This window comes from Erinaceus europaeus, chromosome 3, assembly GCF_950295315.1.
Source record: "Erinaceus europaeus chromosome 3, mEriEur2.1, whole genome shotgun sequence".
Classification (NCBI taxonomy): Eukaryota; Metazoa; Chordata; class Mammalia; order Eulipotyphla; family Erinaceidae; genus Erinaceus; species Erinaceus europaeus.
The window spans coordinates 127707571-127728109 of NC_080164.1; the positions used below are offsets into that span (position 1 = coordinate 127707571).

The 20539-nt window shown below is 41.1% G+C and overlaps 1 protein-coding gene across 4 annotated transcripts in view; it reads left to right on the top strand.

Moving 5' to 3' along the window:
- The window catches only part of FRAS1 (Fraser extracellular matrix complex subunit 1), a 532387-nt gene that overhangs the window by 389878 nt on the left and 121970 nt on the right, over window positions 1-20539 (top strand). For all 4 annotated transcript variants that reach the window (XM_060187916.1, XM_060187915.1, XM_060187917.1 and 1 more), the window contains 5 exons: window positions 8047-8161; window positions 10418-10555; window positions 12751-12783; window positions 17533-17664; window positions 19544-19672. In XM_060187916.1, the coding sequence (XP_060043899.1) occupies window positions 8047-8161; window positions 10418-10555; window positions 12751-12783; window positions 17533-17664; window positions 19544-19672 (547 nt within the window). The remainder of the gene's footprint in view (window positions 1-8046; window positions 8162-10417; window positions 10556-12750; window positions 12784-17532; window positions 17665-19543; window positions 19673-20539) is intronic.

Below are 20539 nucleotides of genomic sequence, written 5' to 3' on the forward strand. Positions count from 1 at the left end.
TAGAGTCTGTAGCTATTGTAAGGGAGAGACAAACCTTTGGCAAATTGTTAACGGCATGTATTGGTTAAATATCCAAGCGGGGGGCTGGCCAGTAGCACAGCAGATTAAGCAAGGTCCCATGTAAGGATCCTGGTTTGAGCCCCCGGCTCTCCACTTGCAGGGGGGTCGCTTCACAAGCGGTGAAGCAGGTCTGCAGGTGTCTGTCTTTCTCTCCCCCTGTCTTCCCTTCCTCTCTTGACTCCTCTCTGTCCTCTCCAACCTCATCTACAGCAACAACAAGAATAACAACAACGATAAACGAGGGCAACCAAAGGGAAAACATAGCCTCCGGGAGCAGTGGATTCGTAGTGCAGGCACTGAGCCCCAGCAATAACCCTAGAGGCAATAAATAAATAAATAAATAAATAAATAAATAAATAAATAAATATCCAAGCAGAACTCAGATTCCCCAGGTTGGTCATATAGAGTAGAAAAAAAGCATCATCAAACATGTACCTGAATGGAAATTTGTCCTATGGCCTTTCTGTGGTGTCTGTCATCCCTAAAATCTAAGATTCTTTCAGTGATGTTGCAGCTATGATGTTGCAGCTCATAATGCTCATCAGAATGACATGTATACATGCATATATGTGATTATTATAGGTATGTAAACACATAAGGTATATACATTTAGAATATAAGCCCAAATGTGGGCCAAATATGACCAATAAGTGCCATAGTAAAATAGCATAATATTCTACAGATAATAGGTTCACATCAATTCCTAGTTTTCAAAGTAATTATCCACTGGTTGACTTTTTACTTTTCAAAACATCATCTAAAGACTTCTTACTAGTACTGACAACACTGGTTTACAAAATGATAATATTTCATGAGTATAGTTTCTACTCCATACTTGTGTGTGTGCAACTCAAAACATGCATCCCCCCCAAGCTCCTGGCCTTCTTCCTTCTGAGAACCACTATGGCTCTCACACAGTTTGCTTGGTTTGATTCTGCAAGCTCATTTGCTTTAGCAATTTATATTCCACACGTGAGTGGAAGTATTCCATAGTTGTCATTCATGTCTAATTATTTCACCTCTGGTTCCATCCATTTTTGTCCCAAGTGATATAGTGTCACCTTTTCTTTTAGCTTCAGAGTAATATTCTATTGAATATGCATCCCATAACTTCTTTCTGTAGTCATCTGTCTGTAAGTGGATGTTTTAGCTTGGTGTAACTATGAACACAGGGGTACATGTAGCCTTTTGAATTAGGGATATGTGTGTGTGTCCAGCCTTTGTATATACTGAAGGTGCAGTACTGACAATCATAGGCATTTCCATTTTTATTGTTAAGCATTCTCCATGCTCTTTTCCTTAGAGCTGTATGAATTTGCATGCCCACAAACACTGTGCAGGACTCCTTTTTCTCTAGATCCTTGCCAACTTTTGTTTCCAAACTTTTTGATATACGCCATCAATGAGAATTCTGATTTTAACCTGCCTTTTTCTAGTAATAAGTTTTTTGAATGTCTATGGGCCATTTGCATGTCTTCTTTGCAGAACTGTCTATTTGAATCTTGTCCTTCTTTATTTTATCCCCTGGGACTCTGCTGTGCAGTCCTACCACTCCTTGAAAACTCTTTTATTTTTTTAGATAGATAGATAGATAGATAGATAGATAGATAGATAGATAGATAGATAGATAGACAGGAAGGAAGGAAGGAAGGAAGGAAGGAAGGAAGGAAGGAAGGAAGGAAGGAAGGGAGGAAGGGAGGAGGAAGGAAGGAAGGAAGGAAGGAAGGAAGGAAGGAAGGAAGGAAGGAAGGAAACCACAGCACTAATCCACAACCCATGAGGCTTGCCCCCATGCTGGTGCTTTTATGTGATGACCAAATATTCGAACCCATATCCTTGCACATGGTAGAATGTGTGTCCTTCCAGAAGAGCTGTCTCTTCTTTTACCTAGTTTTTTTATATTATTATTATTATTGGACTGCATGGGTTTACTGTTGTTGTTTTGAGCTATATGATTTCTTTATATATTTTTTTTATTTCAATCCCTTGTCCAATATGTGATATAAAGTTCCTTCTCCCAATGACTTGATTGCCTCTTTATCCTTGTGGAAGTTTCTTTTGATGTGTAAAGGCTTTTTAATTTGATGTAGCTCCATTTGTTTATTCTTGCTTTAGCTTAAGGGAACATCTTTGGTCATTAATCTTGTTGTCTTCCTTAGCATCTAGCGAAATGCCTTATATTAAATAGTTGCTTAGTAAATATTTGTAGACTGAATTAATATTTTCAGATCTGCTTTCACTTAACATATAACTTCCTAAGCTGTATCACCTTCACATTCAACTTGCAAATCAATCATATGGTTATATACACACACACACATACTTTGAATATAATATTTACAGTTACTTTTTTGAGGAGGGGAAATTTGATTGCCTTTCAGTCTAAAAGATGGCATGCTTACTATTACCATTTTTTGAATGATGGGGTACTCAAGATCAGTTTGACTAAGGTCATCACTTGAGGGAAAGGTCTTGACTAATCCTTTATTTTCTGACTTCATCTGTTTTCAGAGTGGTAACTGTAACAATAATTATTTCAAAACAACATTTATTGGGATGAACAGGGATTCTGTTAGAATGAGTATTTCTTTTATAATATAGACTTAAGTCTATACTTATTTTTATAGCTGTAGGTTAATGTCCATATTTTCTTTTGAGACAAATTATCTGTAATAAGAATAACAGTAGCATGTTCAAGGACCATGTTCAACCCTTGGCCCCTACCTATGGTAGGAGTGGGGGGGGCTTCATGAGTGATAAAGTGGGTCTGCAGGTGCATCTCTTTCTCCTTATATATCTCCCCCTTCCCTCTTTAAATCTTCCAGTTTCTATACAGTAAATAGAATAAAAATAATAACTGTATAATTATTATCTAGGATCTCTAAATATGTTTCTTCATCATGGAATTATTTGCATATATATGAATGAATATATATGTAAGTATAATTTTTTTATTGGATAGAGACAGAAGTTGAGAGAGGAAGGAGAGACAGGGAGACACCTACAGCTCCACTTCACCACTCGTGAAGTTTCCCCCCTGCAGTTGGGGACCAGGAGCTTGAACCTGGGTCCTTGTGCACTGTAGTATGTGCGCTTAACCAGGTGCCCCACTTCCTGGCCCCCATATGTAAATATATATTCATACTACTTAGCATTTCCTATGTTACAAATATATAATGAGTTTCCCCTATTTGAACTGGAGCTCCTGGAGGAAAGGGTGTAAAATTGACATATCCTGGGAGTTGTGCAGTAGCGCAGAGGAGTAAGTACACATGACACAAAGTGCAAGGACCAGCCTAAGGATCCCTCTCTGTCTTCCCCTCCTCTCTCAATTTCTCTCTGTCCTATCCAACAACGACAAGAAGAATAACTACAATAAAACAAGGCAACAAAAGGGAATAAATAAATAAATATTTTTTAAAAAATTGACATATTCTTCATCTCCTATAGCTCTTGCACACAGTGGGTTTTTACATGAATATATGCCAAACTGATTTTGTTGTCCTTCACTAAACTAAATGGGAAGGCGGTTACTTGTCAGATCTGCCTCCATTTTATTCATCTCCCCTTGTGCTCATTGTTCATGGACATGAAATGTCTCTGAACTATTGTAGACTCTGCTGCTGACCAGTTGAAACTCCTCTTTCTTTTTTCATGGAAGGTGAAATGGGAATGTTTATGAACCCAGACTTGTAAATTCACACACACTTTGTGAAGACTTGAGTTAAAATGTCTGTCCCTTTAATTCTTTATATGCCTTCAAAGTACAAAGGAAAATATTCTGAAAAGTTGCCAATGGAGTTCTGAGTGTATTTCTATCATTTAAATTTTTTTTTTTTTGCGTCCAGGGTTATTTCTGGGGCTCAGTGCCTGCACCATGAATCCACTGCTCCTGAAAGCCATTTTCCCCCCTTTTTGTTGCCCTTGTTGTTGTAGCCTTGTTGTGGTTATTATTGTTGATGTCGTTCGTTGTTGGATAGGACAGAGAGAAATGGAGAGAGGAGGGGAAGACAGAGAGGGGGAGAGAAAGACAGACACCTGCAGACCTGCTTCACTGCCTGTGAAGCGACGCCCCTGCAGGTGGGGAGCCAGGGGCTCGAACCAGGATCCTTATGCCAGTCCTTGCACTTGGTGCCATGTGCGCTTAAACCTGCTGCACTAACACCCGACCCCCCTCATTTTAATTCTTTTATTTTTTAATTTTTTTTACCAGAGCACTGTTCAGCTCTGGTTTATGGTGGTACAGGGGATTGAACCTGGGGCTTTGGAGCCTCAGGCATGAGAGTCACTTTGCATAACCATTATGCTATCTACCCTCTGCCCTCATTTTAATTCTTAATTAAATCCTCTTCTAGAGATATTTTCCATCCATGTAACAAAATTTTTATTGAATGCTTTCATGTGCTTAGTGCTTGAGATCCCTCAGAAAAGCAAAAATCCTTGTTCTCATGGAGTTTTTAATTCTCTTGGAAGAAAACAGGAAAGAAATAATTGAAATATGGAACTCACATGGCCCATTATTGAGTTTATGATAAAAACAAGGATAGATTAGGGCCACAGAGATTAAAAATATAGTGGTGGGGTTGGGAGAGACTGAGGCTATGTATTTATGTAAAATAATCTGGGTGAATAGCATTTAAGGGAGACTTGCCAGAGCTGGTGGAGAGAGCCATGCAGTGCATGCCAGGCCCAGGGAACCATGTGTGTAGAAGCATGGAACTGGGGCAGTGCTTAGTCAGAGAACAGCTTGGAAGTCAGTCAGGCTGGAGTACAGAGTGAGTGAAAGCAAGAGATAGGAATTAACTTTTGGGGGGTGGTGGCGGGTGGTGCTGCGGGGTGGGGGAGATTCATCTCAGGCCTCACAGGCCATGCAAGGAGTTAGTTCTTATTTTTAATGAAACAGAGAGCCATTTCATGTTGTTGCAGAGAGAGGTCTAATGTCCTTTGCAAAGGGCTCATGCTTGCCATGTGCCGAGAAAGAACAGAGCACAGTTAGTGGGCCCTTGCGTTAGACAGGTAAGAGGCTGAGGCTCCCCTGGGGTGTAGCAGAGGCGGCAGGGAGAAACCATTGGGTCCTGGATTTACTGTCAGCTAACATGGGCATTGTGAAAACCATTATCCTGTTCTCTTCTTTTGTCAACAGATATTTCAATAAAAAATGTGTCGTCCATAATGATTTCTGTGAAACTTAATCTCTCATTTCTTTGTTTAATTGATAAATATTGAACATATTAGCAAATGTGAGCTATAAAAACCACCACAGCGAGGGCATGTGTTTTTCATTTGTGGTTCTCACTCATTTCATTTGAGGGTGAGAGATCCACTGCTATTTGCAGTATGTAAGTTTTCATGCTCATTGCATTTCCAAACCTTGAGCAGTGGCCTGAACTAAGCCTTTCCAATGTAACATGGTTGGTTGTCCTAACCTGAAAACACTGCCTCTCCCTGGACTTCTTCTAGCGTTTGCCCTTCTTCCGTAGCCAGTCAACAGCGTCAGGTTGAGCCTGATGTAAAGTTTCGAGACCTCCTTTGAATCTGGAGAGGTGGCAGTCGTTGACTATGTGGGTCATAGTCTGTCTGTAGCCGCAGAGGCAGTTCGGGTCGTCTCTGGCTCCCCAGCGATGGAACATAGCGGCGCACCGGCCATGGCCTGTTCGATAGCGATTGAGGAGGACCCAATCATAACGTGCTAGGTCAAAGCCGGGTTGACGCTTGCAGGGGTCTGTGATGAGGTGTTTTGTTCTTTACCTCAGCTGACTGCCAACTCTGTTTCCAAGAGTCTGGAACAGAGAAGTTCAGTGTAGGCATAGGGGACCAGATTGGATGACGAGATGTCAAGCGTTGGACAGGGTGGGCGAAGATATCCGCGTATATTGGCAGGTCCGGTCAAGCGTAGACGTGGGAAATGAACTTAGATGATGTCGCATCCCGACAAATATCTGGCGGGGTGATGTTGCTAAGAACTGGCAGCCATGGAACCGGGGTGGAACGAATGGTTCCAGAAATTATCCTTATGGAGGAATATAATTTGGAATACCCTGGACTGGTATGCATGGAGGACAATTACACAGTAACTGCAAACTTCAATCTTTCGATGGCTTAAAGGAGGAAGACCACACCCTCCTCCAGGAGAATTACTGAGCCAGACTTAATTCTTTACTGAATCAAGGCCTCCTGATGCAAGCAGAGCCTCAAAGAGTGATAGAACAGTGCTGCCTTTCCAGGGGTCAGCCAAGGAGAGTGAGGGGAGCTGGATATTTTTGCCCTGTTTGACAAACAGCATGTGTGACCCAGATACAGACACCCTGTTAACACCACTCTTCCTTTTCTGATTTCCATCCCATTTTTGCTAAAGCCCCAACTATTTTTTAATTTTTTAAAAATTTTATATTTATTTATTTATTGGATAGATACAGCTAGAAATTGAGAGTGAAGGTGATAATAGAGGGAAAGAGAGAGACAGAGACACACCTGCAGCCCTGCTTCACCATTCACAAAACTTTCCCCCTGCAGGTGAGAACCAGGGGCTCAAACCTGGGTCCTTGCACATTGTAACGTGTGTGCCCAACCAGGTGCACCACCGCCAAGCCCTCCAACTTTCTTTCTATACCTGGCCATGAGCTCTTGAGTTTCACTTTTGATTTCTGAGTGTTGTCACTTTGTATGTTTATGGATAGTAAAGGCTACATCTTCTGATAAATTCCACTTGACATATTCACTGGACCCTAAAAAGTAGAGGAGAAAAAGCAGTATCTATCATGACTTTCTTAGCTACACATATGAAATTGGTCATCTGGGCTGCTTCCAAGTTTGGGCTAGTGTAAACTGTGTTGCTATGAACATAGGTCTCTTTGAATAGTTGTGTTTTGTGCTCTTTGGGTAGATCTTTAGGAGAGCAGCTGCTGGCTAAAAGAGTGGATCCATACCTAGTGTTCAGAGGAACCTTCAGACTTACTGTATACTTACTATCATATACTTACTGTATACGATAGCAAAGACAAAATAGAAATGTTGACTTTGTTATATGTCTTAATAAGCAAATAGTTATTTTTCAAAATTTTTCAAGATTTTTATTATGGAAATGGTTTATAAGATAGTTGTCATAGTTGGGGTATAATTTCACATCTTCCCAAAGTAGATGTTGGTACACCTCATCCTCCACCAAAAGATCTTTGAATTCAAAGGTTTAGCCTCTCTCAGCATTTAGGATGAGCTTCTCTTTGATCGTTGGAAGCCCAAGAGCATTGCAGTCCCCATTAGTAAAACTTGGGGGCTGGGGGGGGGACTATTACCAGATACAGCCTGACTGTCCATTAAGCTATGTAAGGAGTTCATTAAGGTAGAAGAGCAGAGATGTCATGCACCAACCTGGATGGTTCATTTCCACACCTGCACCACTGTGAGTTGTCCTAGGACAAGTGATCGAACCAGGACTGTTATAGTGTGCACCCCCATGAACCTGGGCAGAAGCAGGAGCCAGGGCCAGAAGAGTCAGCTTGCAAGACCTGAAGAGACTCTAGAACTCTGTGAAGTTCCTAAGGCCAGAGCAAGTGTGCAATGCAAGAGACCAGACTCTTCTTTTGAACTCAGGAAAATTTTACTATGTGTAACTAGTTAAAAAACAAAACAAACAAAAACAGAATGAGGGCTGATGAAATAGCTCACTTTAACAGTGTGTTGCTTTGCCATGTGCATGACACAGGTTTGAGCTTAGTCCTCACTGCAACGAAGGCTGTTTTAGTGCTATAGTTCTCCTCCTCCTCCTCCTCCTCCTCCTCCTCCTCCTCCTCCTCCTCCTCCTCCTCCTCCTCCTCCTCCTTCTTCTTCTTCTTCTTCTTCTTCTCTCCCTCCCTCCCCCTGTCTCTAGAAATAAACAAAAAAGCTAGAATAGGTTAGGTTTCTGTGGGCTTAATAAGGCTTGCTTCTGTGACTGGCTTTAGTTCTTATTGCACAGTTTTCTCCACATGCTTCTTAAACTTTGTTTAGGCTCAGGAAGACGGTCTGACTGTGATCCAGCCCCATTCCCTATCCTTTGTCAACTCTAAGAAGCCAAGTGGAAAGATTATATACAACATCACTCTCCCTCTGTATCCAGATCAAGGTAAGACACACACTAAGTGATCTCTGTGGAGATGCTATTATCCTTTAGCTGTGGAATATTTTTAAACACTCCAGAGTTATATCTTCTTATACCCTTTGCCCCTATCTTCTGAGTTTAAAATCAGTTGAGACACTGTGGTTGGGCTGATGGAGATGAACATGTCAGCTTAAGCTGGTGTGTGTGTGTGTGTGTGTGTGTGTGTGTGTGTGTGTGTGTGTGTGTGTGTGTGTGTTGGGGTGCTGGAGAACACAGAAAGCATTTGTAAATATCAGCCACTAGTTTGAGCTCACCCTCCCATGCATGAGCGAACTGGACAACCACAAGCACTTTCTGTAGGGACAGGATCTGCCCTGGTCAGGCTGTGACAGGCAAGCAGACCAAAGCGAGCAGGTGCCCAGGATAGGGAGCTCTGCAGAAAGTCCAAAGGAGGCTGGGCACCACACACTCAGTTCATTTCCAAGTAGGATAAGTCACTCGTCCTCCCACAGAGAAATATGAGGATGTGAAACTGGAACTGGAGGAGCGGTGGACTCCTAGCCTGTAGCTGTCTTAACATTGGGCTAATAAGCTAAGACTACGCCCAATACACTTGAGGGCGCCACTCACTTAACAAAGACCAACTTTATTGAGACTGTTCTGTCCACTATCTCTTGAAACCAACCACAGCTGACATGTGAAGTGCACATTGTCAAGCTGTCAAAAAAAGTCCCAAAGTTAAACTTTATTACCCTTCATTGAAATAAAGTCCAAAGAAATGGAAAGCTCCCCTTTGCTTTTTTTCAATCTGCTCAGCTGTGGTGTGAGCCTTTCCCCTTGCACCTTCAGGACCAAGTGAAATGCTTCCAAAATGAGCCTGACTGGTTCCCAGAGAGTCACTGTAGAACTCTCAGCCCATTTGAAGTTCTGTTAGTTCAACACCAGACTTCACACCTGCCCTGTGTTTGAAGGACTGACTGGGACATGGACCAACATTGTGTCAGTTGTATAGTACAAAATTTAGAAATGGCAGGTGAGGGGGTCAGGCAGCAGTGCAGCAGGTTAAATGCACATGGTGTATGTAAAGCACAAGGACTGGTGCAAGGATCCCGGTTCAAGCCCCTGGCTCCCCACCTGCAGGGGAGTTGGTTCACAGGTGGTGAAGCAGGTCTACAGGTGTCTGTCTTTCTCTCCCCCTCTCTGTCTTCCCCTCCTCTCTCCATTTCTCTCTGTCCTATCCAACAACAATGACATCAATAACAACAATAATAATAACCACAATAACAATAAGACAACAAGGGCAACAAAGGGGAAAAAATAGCCTCCAGGAGCAGTGGATTTGTGGTGCAGGCACTGAGCCCCAGCAATAACCCTGGAGGCAAAAAGAAAAGAAAAGAAAAGAAAAGAAAAGAAAAGAAAAGAAAAGAAAAGAAAAGAAATGGCAGGTGAATCTGAAGCCCTGACCGCCTTTGTCACTAGCAGGGTGATGACAACAAATCTGCTCTTAGAATAATCAATATCTGTGTTACTGTTGCCAGAGATCATCAAAGCCTTGGGAGCTCCCATAGGAGAGAGGGAAGGATGAGAAAAATCCTACATCCTCACCAGGAGACTGTGCCATTTCCTCAGCTGCCTTGACCTTTGCCCTGAAACTCAGGAAAGCCTCATAATCATGGTGCAGTGTCTGTGACTTCTGGACAATTGCCAGTCTAAGCTTCATCTGGGGCACAGTTTGCTATGGCTTATGTCCAGTGAATCCTAGTCTTAGGGTCTATTTGGGGTTCAGATTTATCTTTCCCTTTAATAAATGGAGTTTGTTAGACTAAGAGCAGCCTGAGTGCTATTCTTCCTGGTTTTGTTTGTTTTTGCCTCCAGGGTTATTGCTGTGGCTGGAGCTGGGTGCTGGTACTACAAAGCCACTGCTCCTAGCAGCCATTCCCCCCCCCCCACCTTTTAAAATTGTTTTGTTTCATGTGATAGGACAGAGAGAAGTTGAGAGGGGAGGGAGAGATAGAGAAGAAGAGAGAAAGATAGACACTTGCAGACCTGCTTCACCACTTGTGAAGCATCCCTTCTGCAGGTGAGGAGCAGGGACTCAAACCTGGGTCCCTGCATAGTACTACGTGTGCTTACCTGGGTGCACCACCACCCGCCCCCTGAACTATTCTTCCTGAAGAACCAAAGACTTCCGTGGTGGGAAAGGCAGCTCTGTGAGCTGGCCAGTGAACCAGCCATCCACTCAGTGCTCTTGATGCTCATTCAAGTCCTTCTTCTCCCCAGGTACTATCGAACACCGGGACCGGCCTCATGTTCCCATCCGATACTTCACACAGGAGGATATTAACCAGGGCAAAGTCCTGTACCGCCCTCCCCTTGCAGCCCCCCACCTCCAGGAGATCATGACCTTCTCCTTTGCTGGTAATGCATGCTCCTCCATTTTATGACCCCAAACACTTCTCTCTGAATCTTCATGGCAGGCCTGCCTCAACTCTTCCTACAGACACAGCTTTATAAATATTCAAAAAGAACTTGAAACTGTGGGCAGAATGTAGGCTGAGTTCCCTGCATTACTTTTCACTTGCTAATACAAGTAGCACACTTCTAAGGCATCGGGTTTTTTTCTTTGTTCATTAGCTTTCCATGCCTCCCGTGTAGTAATCACTGAGTGAGGACGTGAAGATAAATAGCAGTAAGAAAAGAAGAGACATAGATTCTATTTTGGTGAAGATTGGAAATAGAATTTGACCACCCCTGTAGTTGATATTTAATTGAGATATGAGCTCTGAAAAGAAATTAGAGTGCTTAGCAGTGGAATTAGATGAAACAGAGCTGACCTCCACTGGGTGCTCGGTGTAGGCAGCCCCAGGAAGTGCAGGCCGTGGAGACATGTCAGAAGCTGACCAGGCTCAGTGTGCATGTTGGGATAGTCAGGAGAGTGTTTTGAAGGCAGAGCACACACCGTTCCTTGTGCAGAGGCCCTGGGATGGAGAGACTGTGACAGACAAGTTCTTGTGTTTGGAATGTAACCTGCCAATCAGAGCAGCAATGAGTCTGCAAGGAGAATAGAGGCCAAACCTCAAAGGCACTGTTAGCCTGGAAGGATTTGGATCTTTGCTCCAAGGATAATGGGAGCTCAGGTAAGACTATAAGGTATAGGGGCATTGCCTTTCCTTAGGCTTTCTGACTGGAGTCAGGTGTGAATGGAGTTGAGGAGGACACCAGACCAGAAATCCAGCGAGTGAGGTGAGTGATGAGTTCTACACTGCCTTAGAGAGGGTTCCATGGAGAAATTGAGAAAGTAGATGACCTTTGGGGGTTTGAAACCAGGATTTGAGAGAAGGTCACTTTTCCCTTTTTTTTTCTTCTTTCTTTTTAAAATAGAGACAGGCAGAGCAAGTGGAAGAGACCTTAGGGCTGAAATTTCCTTTAGTGTGGTGGGAGCCGGGCTTGAAACCTCGGCTGTGTGCATGGCAAAGCAACACATGATTCAAGTAAGCTATTTCACCAGCCCCAAAAGGTACCCTTTTAAGGAACAGAAAACTGAACAAAAGAATTTCTAAGTTTCTAACTAGACCAATGCAGCATTCACCTCTGTCATCCCACCACTCTAGTCAAAGCTACTGACTGAAAAGTAGGAGTCTGTAGTTCTCCCTGTAGTATTTCTGTACCCAGGAGTGATTCTGAAAATCTTAGCATCTGATTCTTTACTATCTTAAAGCTGTATGTACCAGAGAATGTGACTTATACAGAATATTACTTTTATATAGTAGCTCTGTCCATACAAAAGAGCTGGTAATATCCTATGGTGAGGTAAACTAGGGTTAAGTAAATTTAGAGTTATTTTTTAAATTATGGTGAGCATGTCAAGTAATATTTTCTATTATTTATGTAAATGTAATTTTTCAGGAAATGATTAACTCCTCAATTAGACTGAAAATCTCTAAAGTGAGGAAGGACCTCTTCCTTAAAGAAAGTACCCACTGTTTAGTAAATGAATAGCCAATGGCCCATGAATGTTCATGGTCTCCTAACCCCTAATTTACAAGACCTACTTTACAAGAAACTCAGTATACCATGGGATTAGAGAGGAGAAGCATGGTTGAGGTTATTTCTGTATCCACTCTCCTCACCTGGAGCCCCCTTAGAGCAAAACCCTGTCCTGTATAATCTATGGGCTGAAAGCCATGAGATAAATCTCTCATATCTTTGTGATGTGTAAATCAATGTTTCAGGCATCACTCAAGCCTACAATGGAATTGACTCACCAGAGCACATTGTCAGTGATATATAACTTCACCCACATTCACCAATTGTAGGATTTTATGTACTGATAAAATGGGATCTAATAAATGCATTATAAATCACTATAACTGCTATGATATAAAATTATTCCACTACGTGATTCTTTTTGTTACTTAAAAATTAGTACTGGTATCATTAAATTCAACATAATATTAGCAGATGACTTGATGATCTTCCCTTAAGCCATAATAATTTAGACAAAAACATATATTACATTTCTAACCTTTACCCCATGTTTTGTACCTTTCCCATCTGTCACTGACTCCCAAATAGTTAGTGAATCACTGACTTTCTCTCTTCTGTTCTTTCAGGTCTCCCAGAATCGGTGAAATTCCACTTCACAGGTAAAGATGTAAACCTCAATTAATTTGATAATCGAATTTTCCTTTCCTTATGACTCTTTTTTTTTTGCTTCCTTCATTATTTTCAGCTATTTTCTAATATTTAAAGGTTGTATAAGACAAATTTCTTCTAAATTAATCACATGGCTAGTTAAACAGTAATAGCTTAACTTTCTACTCATGGAAAAGATGGCCTGTTGAGACTATCCAAAGTCAGTGTTTTCTAACCACATTTCAGCTGCTCTGTTGGCTGTTTAAAGGAAGTAATACTTAGGGATTTTGATGGCCTGGAGTTCTGTCTGCCCTGGGAAAGTGTCTTATCATGACTGTGTTTAAATGCTCTGTCTGTAAAGTGGTGATGACATATTGGCTTGCTGAAAAAGTCATGACACATTTTTGCATAGCAACTATACGTCATGACTATCCTGACAACCCAATATAATAATTAAATATATGCAAAGCTCCTGGGACAATTGACCCATACCATCCCCATGTGACAGTCAACTAGTGAATACTGGTTATATGTTCTCTTGAATAGAGCCCTCCATTACAGGAAACAGAAGTGTTAGGAGCTCCAGAGGGAGCTCCAGAGGGAACTCTGTGTAGTTAACCATAGTGTTCTAGTTTGGGCCTAGTTTGGGCTCACAGTACATCAAAGCAGAGTACCTGTCAGCAAAACCTGGTGTCCATGTTGGGATGACTTGGGTGTCCGTGCTGAGACAAGCTTTGTTGTGAGATCTGGGTGAAAGTGATTACCCACGAGTGTCATCCTTAAAGAGTTGGAATTAACTAATCCATTGGAGATAACAATTCATTGTCCTGTTACATTATGTGTGGGGATATATATCAGCTGGATATATCTCTCAAATTTACAGAACTTCTGTTTTCAAACTTATAGTATTTCTCCTCTGATGGCTAAAATTCATACTTGAGTCAGCAGTGGGTTTCAAAGTCGTCTCACTATTAATATGAACCCACTGTCAACTCTTTTCTAGTGATAGACTTCTAGGCAATTCACCTAATCCTCCATAATATGCAACAAATTATGACATGTACAGAACAATTAATCCTTATCATAGTGTTGTAAGAAGCTATCTTATTTTTAACATTTTAGAGCTGAGAGAATTAAGGGTCTTTGGACTAACCAGATGTCTAGTCAGTAGTATAGTTAAGACTTTAATACAAGTTTCTGGTTCTAAGTCTGAGATAGTTTAGTCTGATTTGTGTGTGTTTTGGTCATGAAAAACAAGTGTTGTGATAGTGCGAATGTTGTTTTTCAAGCCAAATTCTTACCTGAAAGCTGGAATGGGTCAAGGGGATAACAATTAATTTCTCTGTGACTTTTAAGTTCAATAATTCTTGAACCTATTATACAGAGGAAAGGAAATGGACACTGAGCTGACTATAAATTAATTAATTTTATTATTACCTAAGCTTCCATTTTTTTACAGGTATTACAATTCAAACATTGATAATATTATTGAAAAAAGCCTACATATAAGTGGATCTGTGCATTTTAAGCTGGGTTGTTCAAGGATCAACTGAACAGTTAACTTTCTGTCATTCAAAGAAGTGAATAAGACTTTGAAAAAAGTCTATTTCTTCTTCCTTCTTCCCTTTTTTTCTTTCTTTTTCTTTTTAAAAACATATCTGGGGTTTTTATCTTCAAAAACTAAATAAAATTTAAGTAGAGTTAATCTGACATTCACTGTATGCTCCATTTTATTTCAATAATAGCTTCTTGGGCACCTACTGAATGCAAGAAACTCAAGAGGGTTCAGTGGAGGGAGACAGTTGTGAGTATCTGTGTACTCAACAACCAACCAGCAACCTGTTATAAAAGCATGGGAGGGAAGAGCCTTGTGAAAGGGGCTTACATTGTCACCAATGTGGGATGGCCAGGAAATTGAGAGAAACATCACAGTGGAAGTCTACTTTAGAGCACAGAGTTAGAGGGAAATATTCATAGGGGAATAAAACAGCTCAGGTTCATGCAAAGCACAAGGACCGGCATAAAGATGCAGGTTCAAGTCCCCGGCTCCCCACCTGCAGGGGAGTCACTTCAAAGGCAGTGAAGCAGGTCTGCAGGTGTCTATCTTTCTCTCCTCCTCTCTGTCTTCCCCATCTCTTTCCATTTCTCTCATTTTGTTCATTCAACAATGACAACAACAATAGTAACTACAACAAAAAAATAACAAAGGCAACAAAAGGAAATAAATAAAATCAAAAGGAAAGAAAGAAAATAAAAAAAAAAAAAGAATTCACTCCTGATGTAGTACATCCCCTGGATTTTCACCAGTGCATAATGCAACATACCATTACTATTACAGTGTCATAGTATTTTCGGTGCCCTAAAAAATCCTCTGCACTCATGCATTCAGCTTCCTACCTATTTCCTCTTTTACCTTTGACAATCACTAACCTTTTCACTGTCTCTACAGTTTTGATTTCTCCACATACTCGTATAGTTGGAAGCATATTACATCTGTGTATATATGTATTCGTTTCAGATTAGCTTTTTTCATATAGTAATATGCATGCAAGGTCCCCTCATGCCTTTATGGTGTGGTAGTTCATTTTTTTTAGTGCTGAGTAATACTCCACTGTCATGATGTCCTTCACTAGAAAATAGCTTTCTTCCATTTTCTAAATCTCTTTCAGTTTTGATGGAGAGAAAAAGACCAGAGCACTGCTCAGCTCTAGTCTATGGTGGTGACTGGGATTAAACCTGGAACCTCAGAGCCTTAAACATGAATGTCTTTTGCATAACCATTATACTATCTTCCCAGCCTGCCCTTTCAGTTTTTGGCCTTTTCTTTTCCTCTCCTATAAAATAAGGAAGCATAAAGTCAATGAATAACATTTAAAAAATTGGAACTGGGGGATGGAGCAACCAATTAAGTACACACATGCATAAGGACCTGGGTTTGAGCCCCAGTTCACCATCTGCAGCAGGGAAGCTCCACAAGCAGTGAAGCAGATCTGCAGGTATATCTTTCCATGTATATCTTTCCCTCTCCTCTCAATTTCTATCTGCCCTATCAAATAAAGTAAAAATTAATAAAAGAGAAAAAAATGACTGCCAGGAGCAGTGAATTCGTAGTACCGGCAACGAGCCCCAGTAATAACCCTGGTGACAATAAAAGAAATAAAACATTTAAAAATTGCAAGTATTGGGAGTCAGGCGGTAGTGCAGCAGGTTAAGCACACATGGCACAAAGCACAACAACCAGCGTAAAGATCCCGATTCGAGCCCCTGGCTCCCCACCTGCAGGGGAGTCGCTTCACAGGTGGTAAAGCAGGTCTGCAGGTGTCTATCTTTCTCTCCCCCCTCTGTCTTCCCCTCCTCTCTCCATTTCTCTCTGTCCTATCTAACAATGACAACATTAATAACAACAACAATAATAACTACAACAATAAGGACAACAAAAAGGAAAATAAATAAGTATAGAAAAACATTAAAAATTCCAAGTATTTATTTTTGTCAGTATCAGGCTCTTTATTAACTTAAATTTTAGGGACCTCAGAAAATCCTCAACTCACTGAAATTTATGGAAAACTGTATATGATGGTCCCGAAGCCCCTACAGGTTAAGGATCCTGTTTTTGATGACTCAGAGAGGGAAGACTGGACATAAGTAAAAAGGCAACAATAATTTTCACATTTACTTGAGTAGCCAGCCCCATATACCTTCATCCTCATAGGGATAATGCCTTTTCTCCTTCAGTATGGCTACTTCTAGACATTAATAATACATGGCCACAGCCTTTAGACATGTTCTCAAGGGAAAAAATGAATAGAATTATGACTAAGAGTCACTGGTCACTCGTGTGGAGGTCAAATCCCTAAGTCCAGAAAGCAAAAGTGGAGAAAGAAATGAGACTCTTTTAGCCAACACAGATGTGAGCACATCTTACATTTAAAGTCACTGCAGCTTTCTGAATAACCACCATGGGCAGCATGTGGATGAGTTGATGGAACTCCTCCAAGGCTCCTCCAAGCCTGGGTTTCCATAAGGGAAGGCGTCTTAAGGTGGAAAAGTGGAAGTAAGAGCCAAGGGCCCTACAATTCACCTTTCATTTCCCTTGGGTCATCAGCATTCACTTGGATGCCAGATAATCTGGAGGTATAAGATCTTCAGGTCACTGTTTAATTCACAAAGGGGCCTTCCATTGATTACATTACATATAATGACTCGTTCAAACCCAGTCTGTTTTCTTCTAAATGAATACCATTATAGATACCTGTAGGAATATTTTTTTGTCATTTTGAAATTCTCTTTGCAGTGAAACATAGGCCATTTCTAAAAGAGAATTCTTGAAAGAATATTTCTCTGCATCACTGGAAGAATGAATTGAATAAAGAATGATTCCATAAGTAAAAGCCATCATCTTAAAGTACACATTTGGCACTCCACTAATATTTGTCAATATCATCTTGTTGTGAAACTTGCATCTTAGAATGACTTTGTTGTTGTGGTCCTTCAGCCTGTTTCTTCCTTCCTTCCTTTCTTTCCCTTTCTTTTCTTGTTTTTTTGTTTGTTTGTTTGTTTGTTTTGTTATCTGGTTAAAAAAGAAAAAAGCTTTGCTGTTGTAAAACAGCTCACCTACCTTGCTTGCTAGTTTCCTTTGTCCATTTATAAACATTTCTTCAAAGGTAATTTCAAAAATCTTCTGGATACATGTTTATGGAAACAACCTGAAGGTGACCAACATACAAGCTACAAGTTGATGTGTGTGTGTGTGTTTCCAGTTTCAGATGGAGAACACACAAGTGCAGAGATGGCCCTTACCATTCACTTACTGCCTATCGACCAGCACCTGCCACAGTTCCAGGTTACAGCTCCACTGCTTGAAGTCAGCTCCGGAGGCAGCACTTCTGTAGGTAAGAATTGGGAACCTGAGAAACATGGCTTTGGATATGGAGACATATTTCAGTGGAAATGCCTGTGCCAGCCTCTTCCTAGTTATCAGAAAGTAGTGACCTCTTCTTCCAGAAGTTGCATGCATTCTCATCTGTCTCTTTCTTCCTGCCCATTTCCATGCAAATACAAGTGGCACAGAAAGAAGGAAATAAACCCTTCAGAGACCAATGTGATAGAATACAATGCAGAATTTATATTCCAATCTCTAGAAGTTTGATTTGTTGTATCACTAAAATATAAAATAAGAGAGAACCGAGAGGAGAATAGAGGGGAGAGGTTTCATTGATGGCTCTTGTTTTCTGTTTGGAAAGTAAGTAGGAATGGAAATGACAGATCACAGTGACCTTCAAAAGGGAGGAGGACTTAGAGTTGGCCCAGATTTTTTTGTATGTGGTCTTATTAATCTATAACACAGTTATCCTTTGGACGTTTATTTAGTTTTTTTATCAAGAACATTTCTTGAGCAAACAATAGATATTGTGATTTTTGTTAGGTATGCTCTGTAGATCTCTCTCCAGTTTCTGTATGTGGGTGTTGACCCCCAATTAGTTATCACTCAGCAGAGAAGCCTTATGGACAAAGAGAACAGACACTTTAATCCCATTCCTCCTCACTTCTGTGATGGTCAGAGCAGTCACTGCTAAAGTGACTTGCTCGCCTGTGGATTCAGTGAAAGACAGGTAGGAACATTTATAAGCAAGCAAATAGAAAAAAAAATTTTTTTTAATTATGGAAGTGTTTTTTTGAAAGAAAAGCTACCCCAGCTAACCAGAACAGACCTAGATGTGGGCTTCCACATTATCATTTGTATGGAAGTGAACTATTGACTTTTAAAAAATATTTATTTTCTCTTTTGTTGCCCTTGTTGTTTTTTTTATTGTTGTAGTTATTATTTTTGTTGTTATTGATATCATTGTTGTTGGACAGGACAGAGAGAAATGGAGAGAAGAGGGGAAGACAGAGAAGGGGAGGGAAAGATAGACACCTGCAGACCTGCTTCACTGCTTGTGAAGCGACTCCCCTACAGGTGGGGAGCTGGGGGCTTGAACCGGGATCCTTGCCTGTCCTTGCACTTTGTGCCACCTGCACTTAACCCGCTGCACTACCGCCTGACTCCCAACTATTAACTTTTATAAGAACCCACTTGAAAGCCTAGAAAGTAGTACAATGGAATAATGTGATCCCTTTGTGCATGAATGAAGTCTCCTACATTCAACCTCCAATGCTGTGCATGCCAGACTGATGCTCTGGTTCTCTCTCTCATAGGTAGCTGGGTAGGTACGTAGGTAGCTAGGTTGATTGCTTGATTGATTGATTGCTTGCTTGATTGATTGATTGATTGGCTAGGCAGTGGTGCACCTGATTGAGTGCACACATTACCATCCATAAGGACCTAGGTTCAAGCTCCCCAATCCCTGCAAGAAGAAAGCTTCACAATCCAAGAAGCAGTGCTTCTGGTCTGTCTGTCTGTCAGACTGTCTGTCAACTGATCTATCTATCTGTCTATCTCTATCTACCCCTCACTTCTCAATTTCTCTCTACCCTATCAAATTAGAGAAGAAGGAAGGTAGGAAGGAAAAAAAGAGATGGAAGAAAAAATAAACAGGAATCAAAAGAAGAAAACCTAAACCCTTACATAAAATGTTAAAATAAATATATATTTTTAAGGAACTACTTGCAATTTGGGAATTGACTTATGTTGTCAGTTGAAGTTAAACAAGGCTTTCCATTATCCCTCTGACGCCCCACAAGATGGCTTCTTTGTAGTATTCAGGAATACAGAGCGCACAGCTTTTACTAGACACATCATCTCACGGTGTTTTATTCTCCTCCCTGCAGGACTTCAGTTGGTATTCAAAGATACTAAGGAGACAGCCCCTGGGGAACTCTCCTTCAAGCTTCTGAGACCTCCGCAGCATGGCACACTGCTGAAATACACTACTGAGTATTCAGGGCCCCTGGCTACAGGTACCTCTGCTCTTCCATCATTGCCCTGTTCAGAGGACTTTCACCCTACAGTCAATTTTGTGTCTTGGGTAAAAAGAATTGTTTATTTGTGGCACAAACTGTGAGGAGATACTTAAAAATATTTATGTCCAATGATGAAGGTATTTATACAGAACTCCATTTCCTGTAATTCTTAATTTTATTTTTTATTGGTGACTTAATAATGATCGACAAGATTGTGGGATAAGGGGTATGTCATATAATTCCCACCACCAGAGTTCCATATCCCATCCCCTCCATTGGAAGCTTGCCTATTCTCTATCCCTCTTGGAGTATGGACCAAAGATCTTTATGGGGGTGCAGAAGGTGGGAGGTCTTGCTTCTGTAAGAAGCATACTCCTAGCCTATTATCTATCTGTCCCTAGTAGGGCATGGGTGGAGAGGTGAGGTTCCAGGACACACTGGTGAAGTTGTCTACCCAGGGAAGTCAGGTTGCACCTTCATGGAAGCATCTGCAACTTGGTGGGTGAAAAGCATTAAGATATAAAGCAGTTACATAGTCCACCTGCATGCAAGCTGTTGAGCTCAGGCAAAAATTAGTAAAAATATGGGCCCTTTGGAATATAACATTTCCTGTACTTCTATTCACACCCAAATCTGTCAAGCTGTGTCCCCAAGGTGTAGGTGAAATTGGTTGATTTCTGAAGCGTGGAGCAAAAGCATTTAGGGCATCATAACATGAAGAATCCATTGCCACTCTCGTGGGCTTTGTTCATTAAGATGACTTTTTCAAGTATTGCCTATGAAATATGGCAGCATGACCAGCCTTCCAAAGTAAGATATATTACTGTCTCTCCAATCACCAAAAATAGTGCATGTTCACTGCTT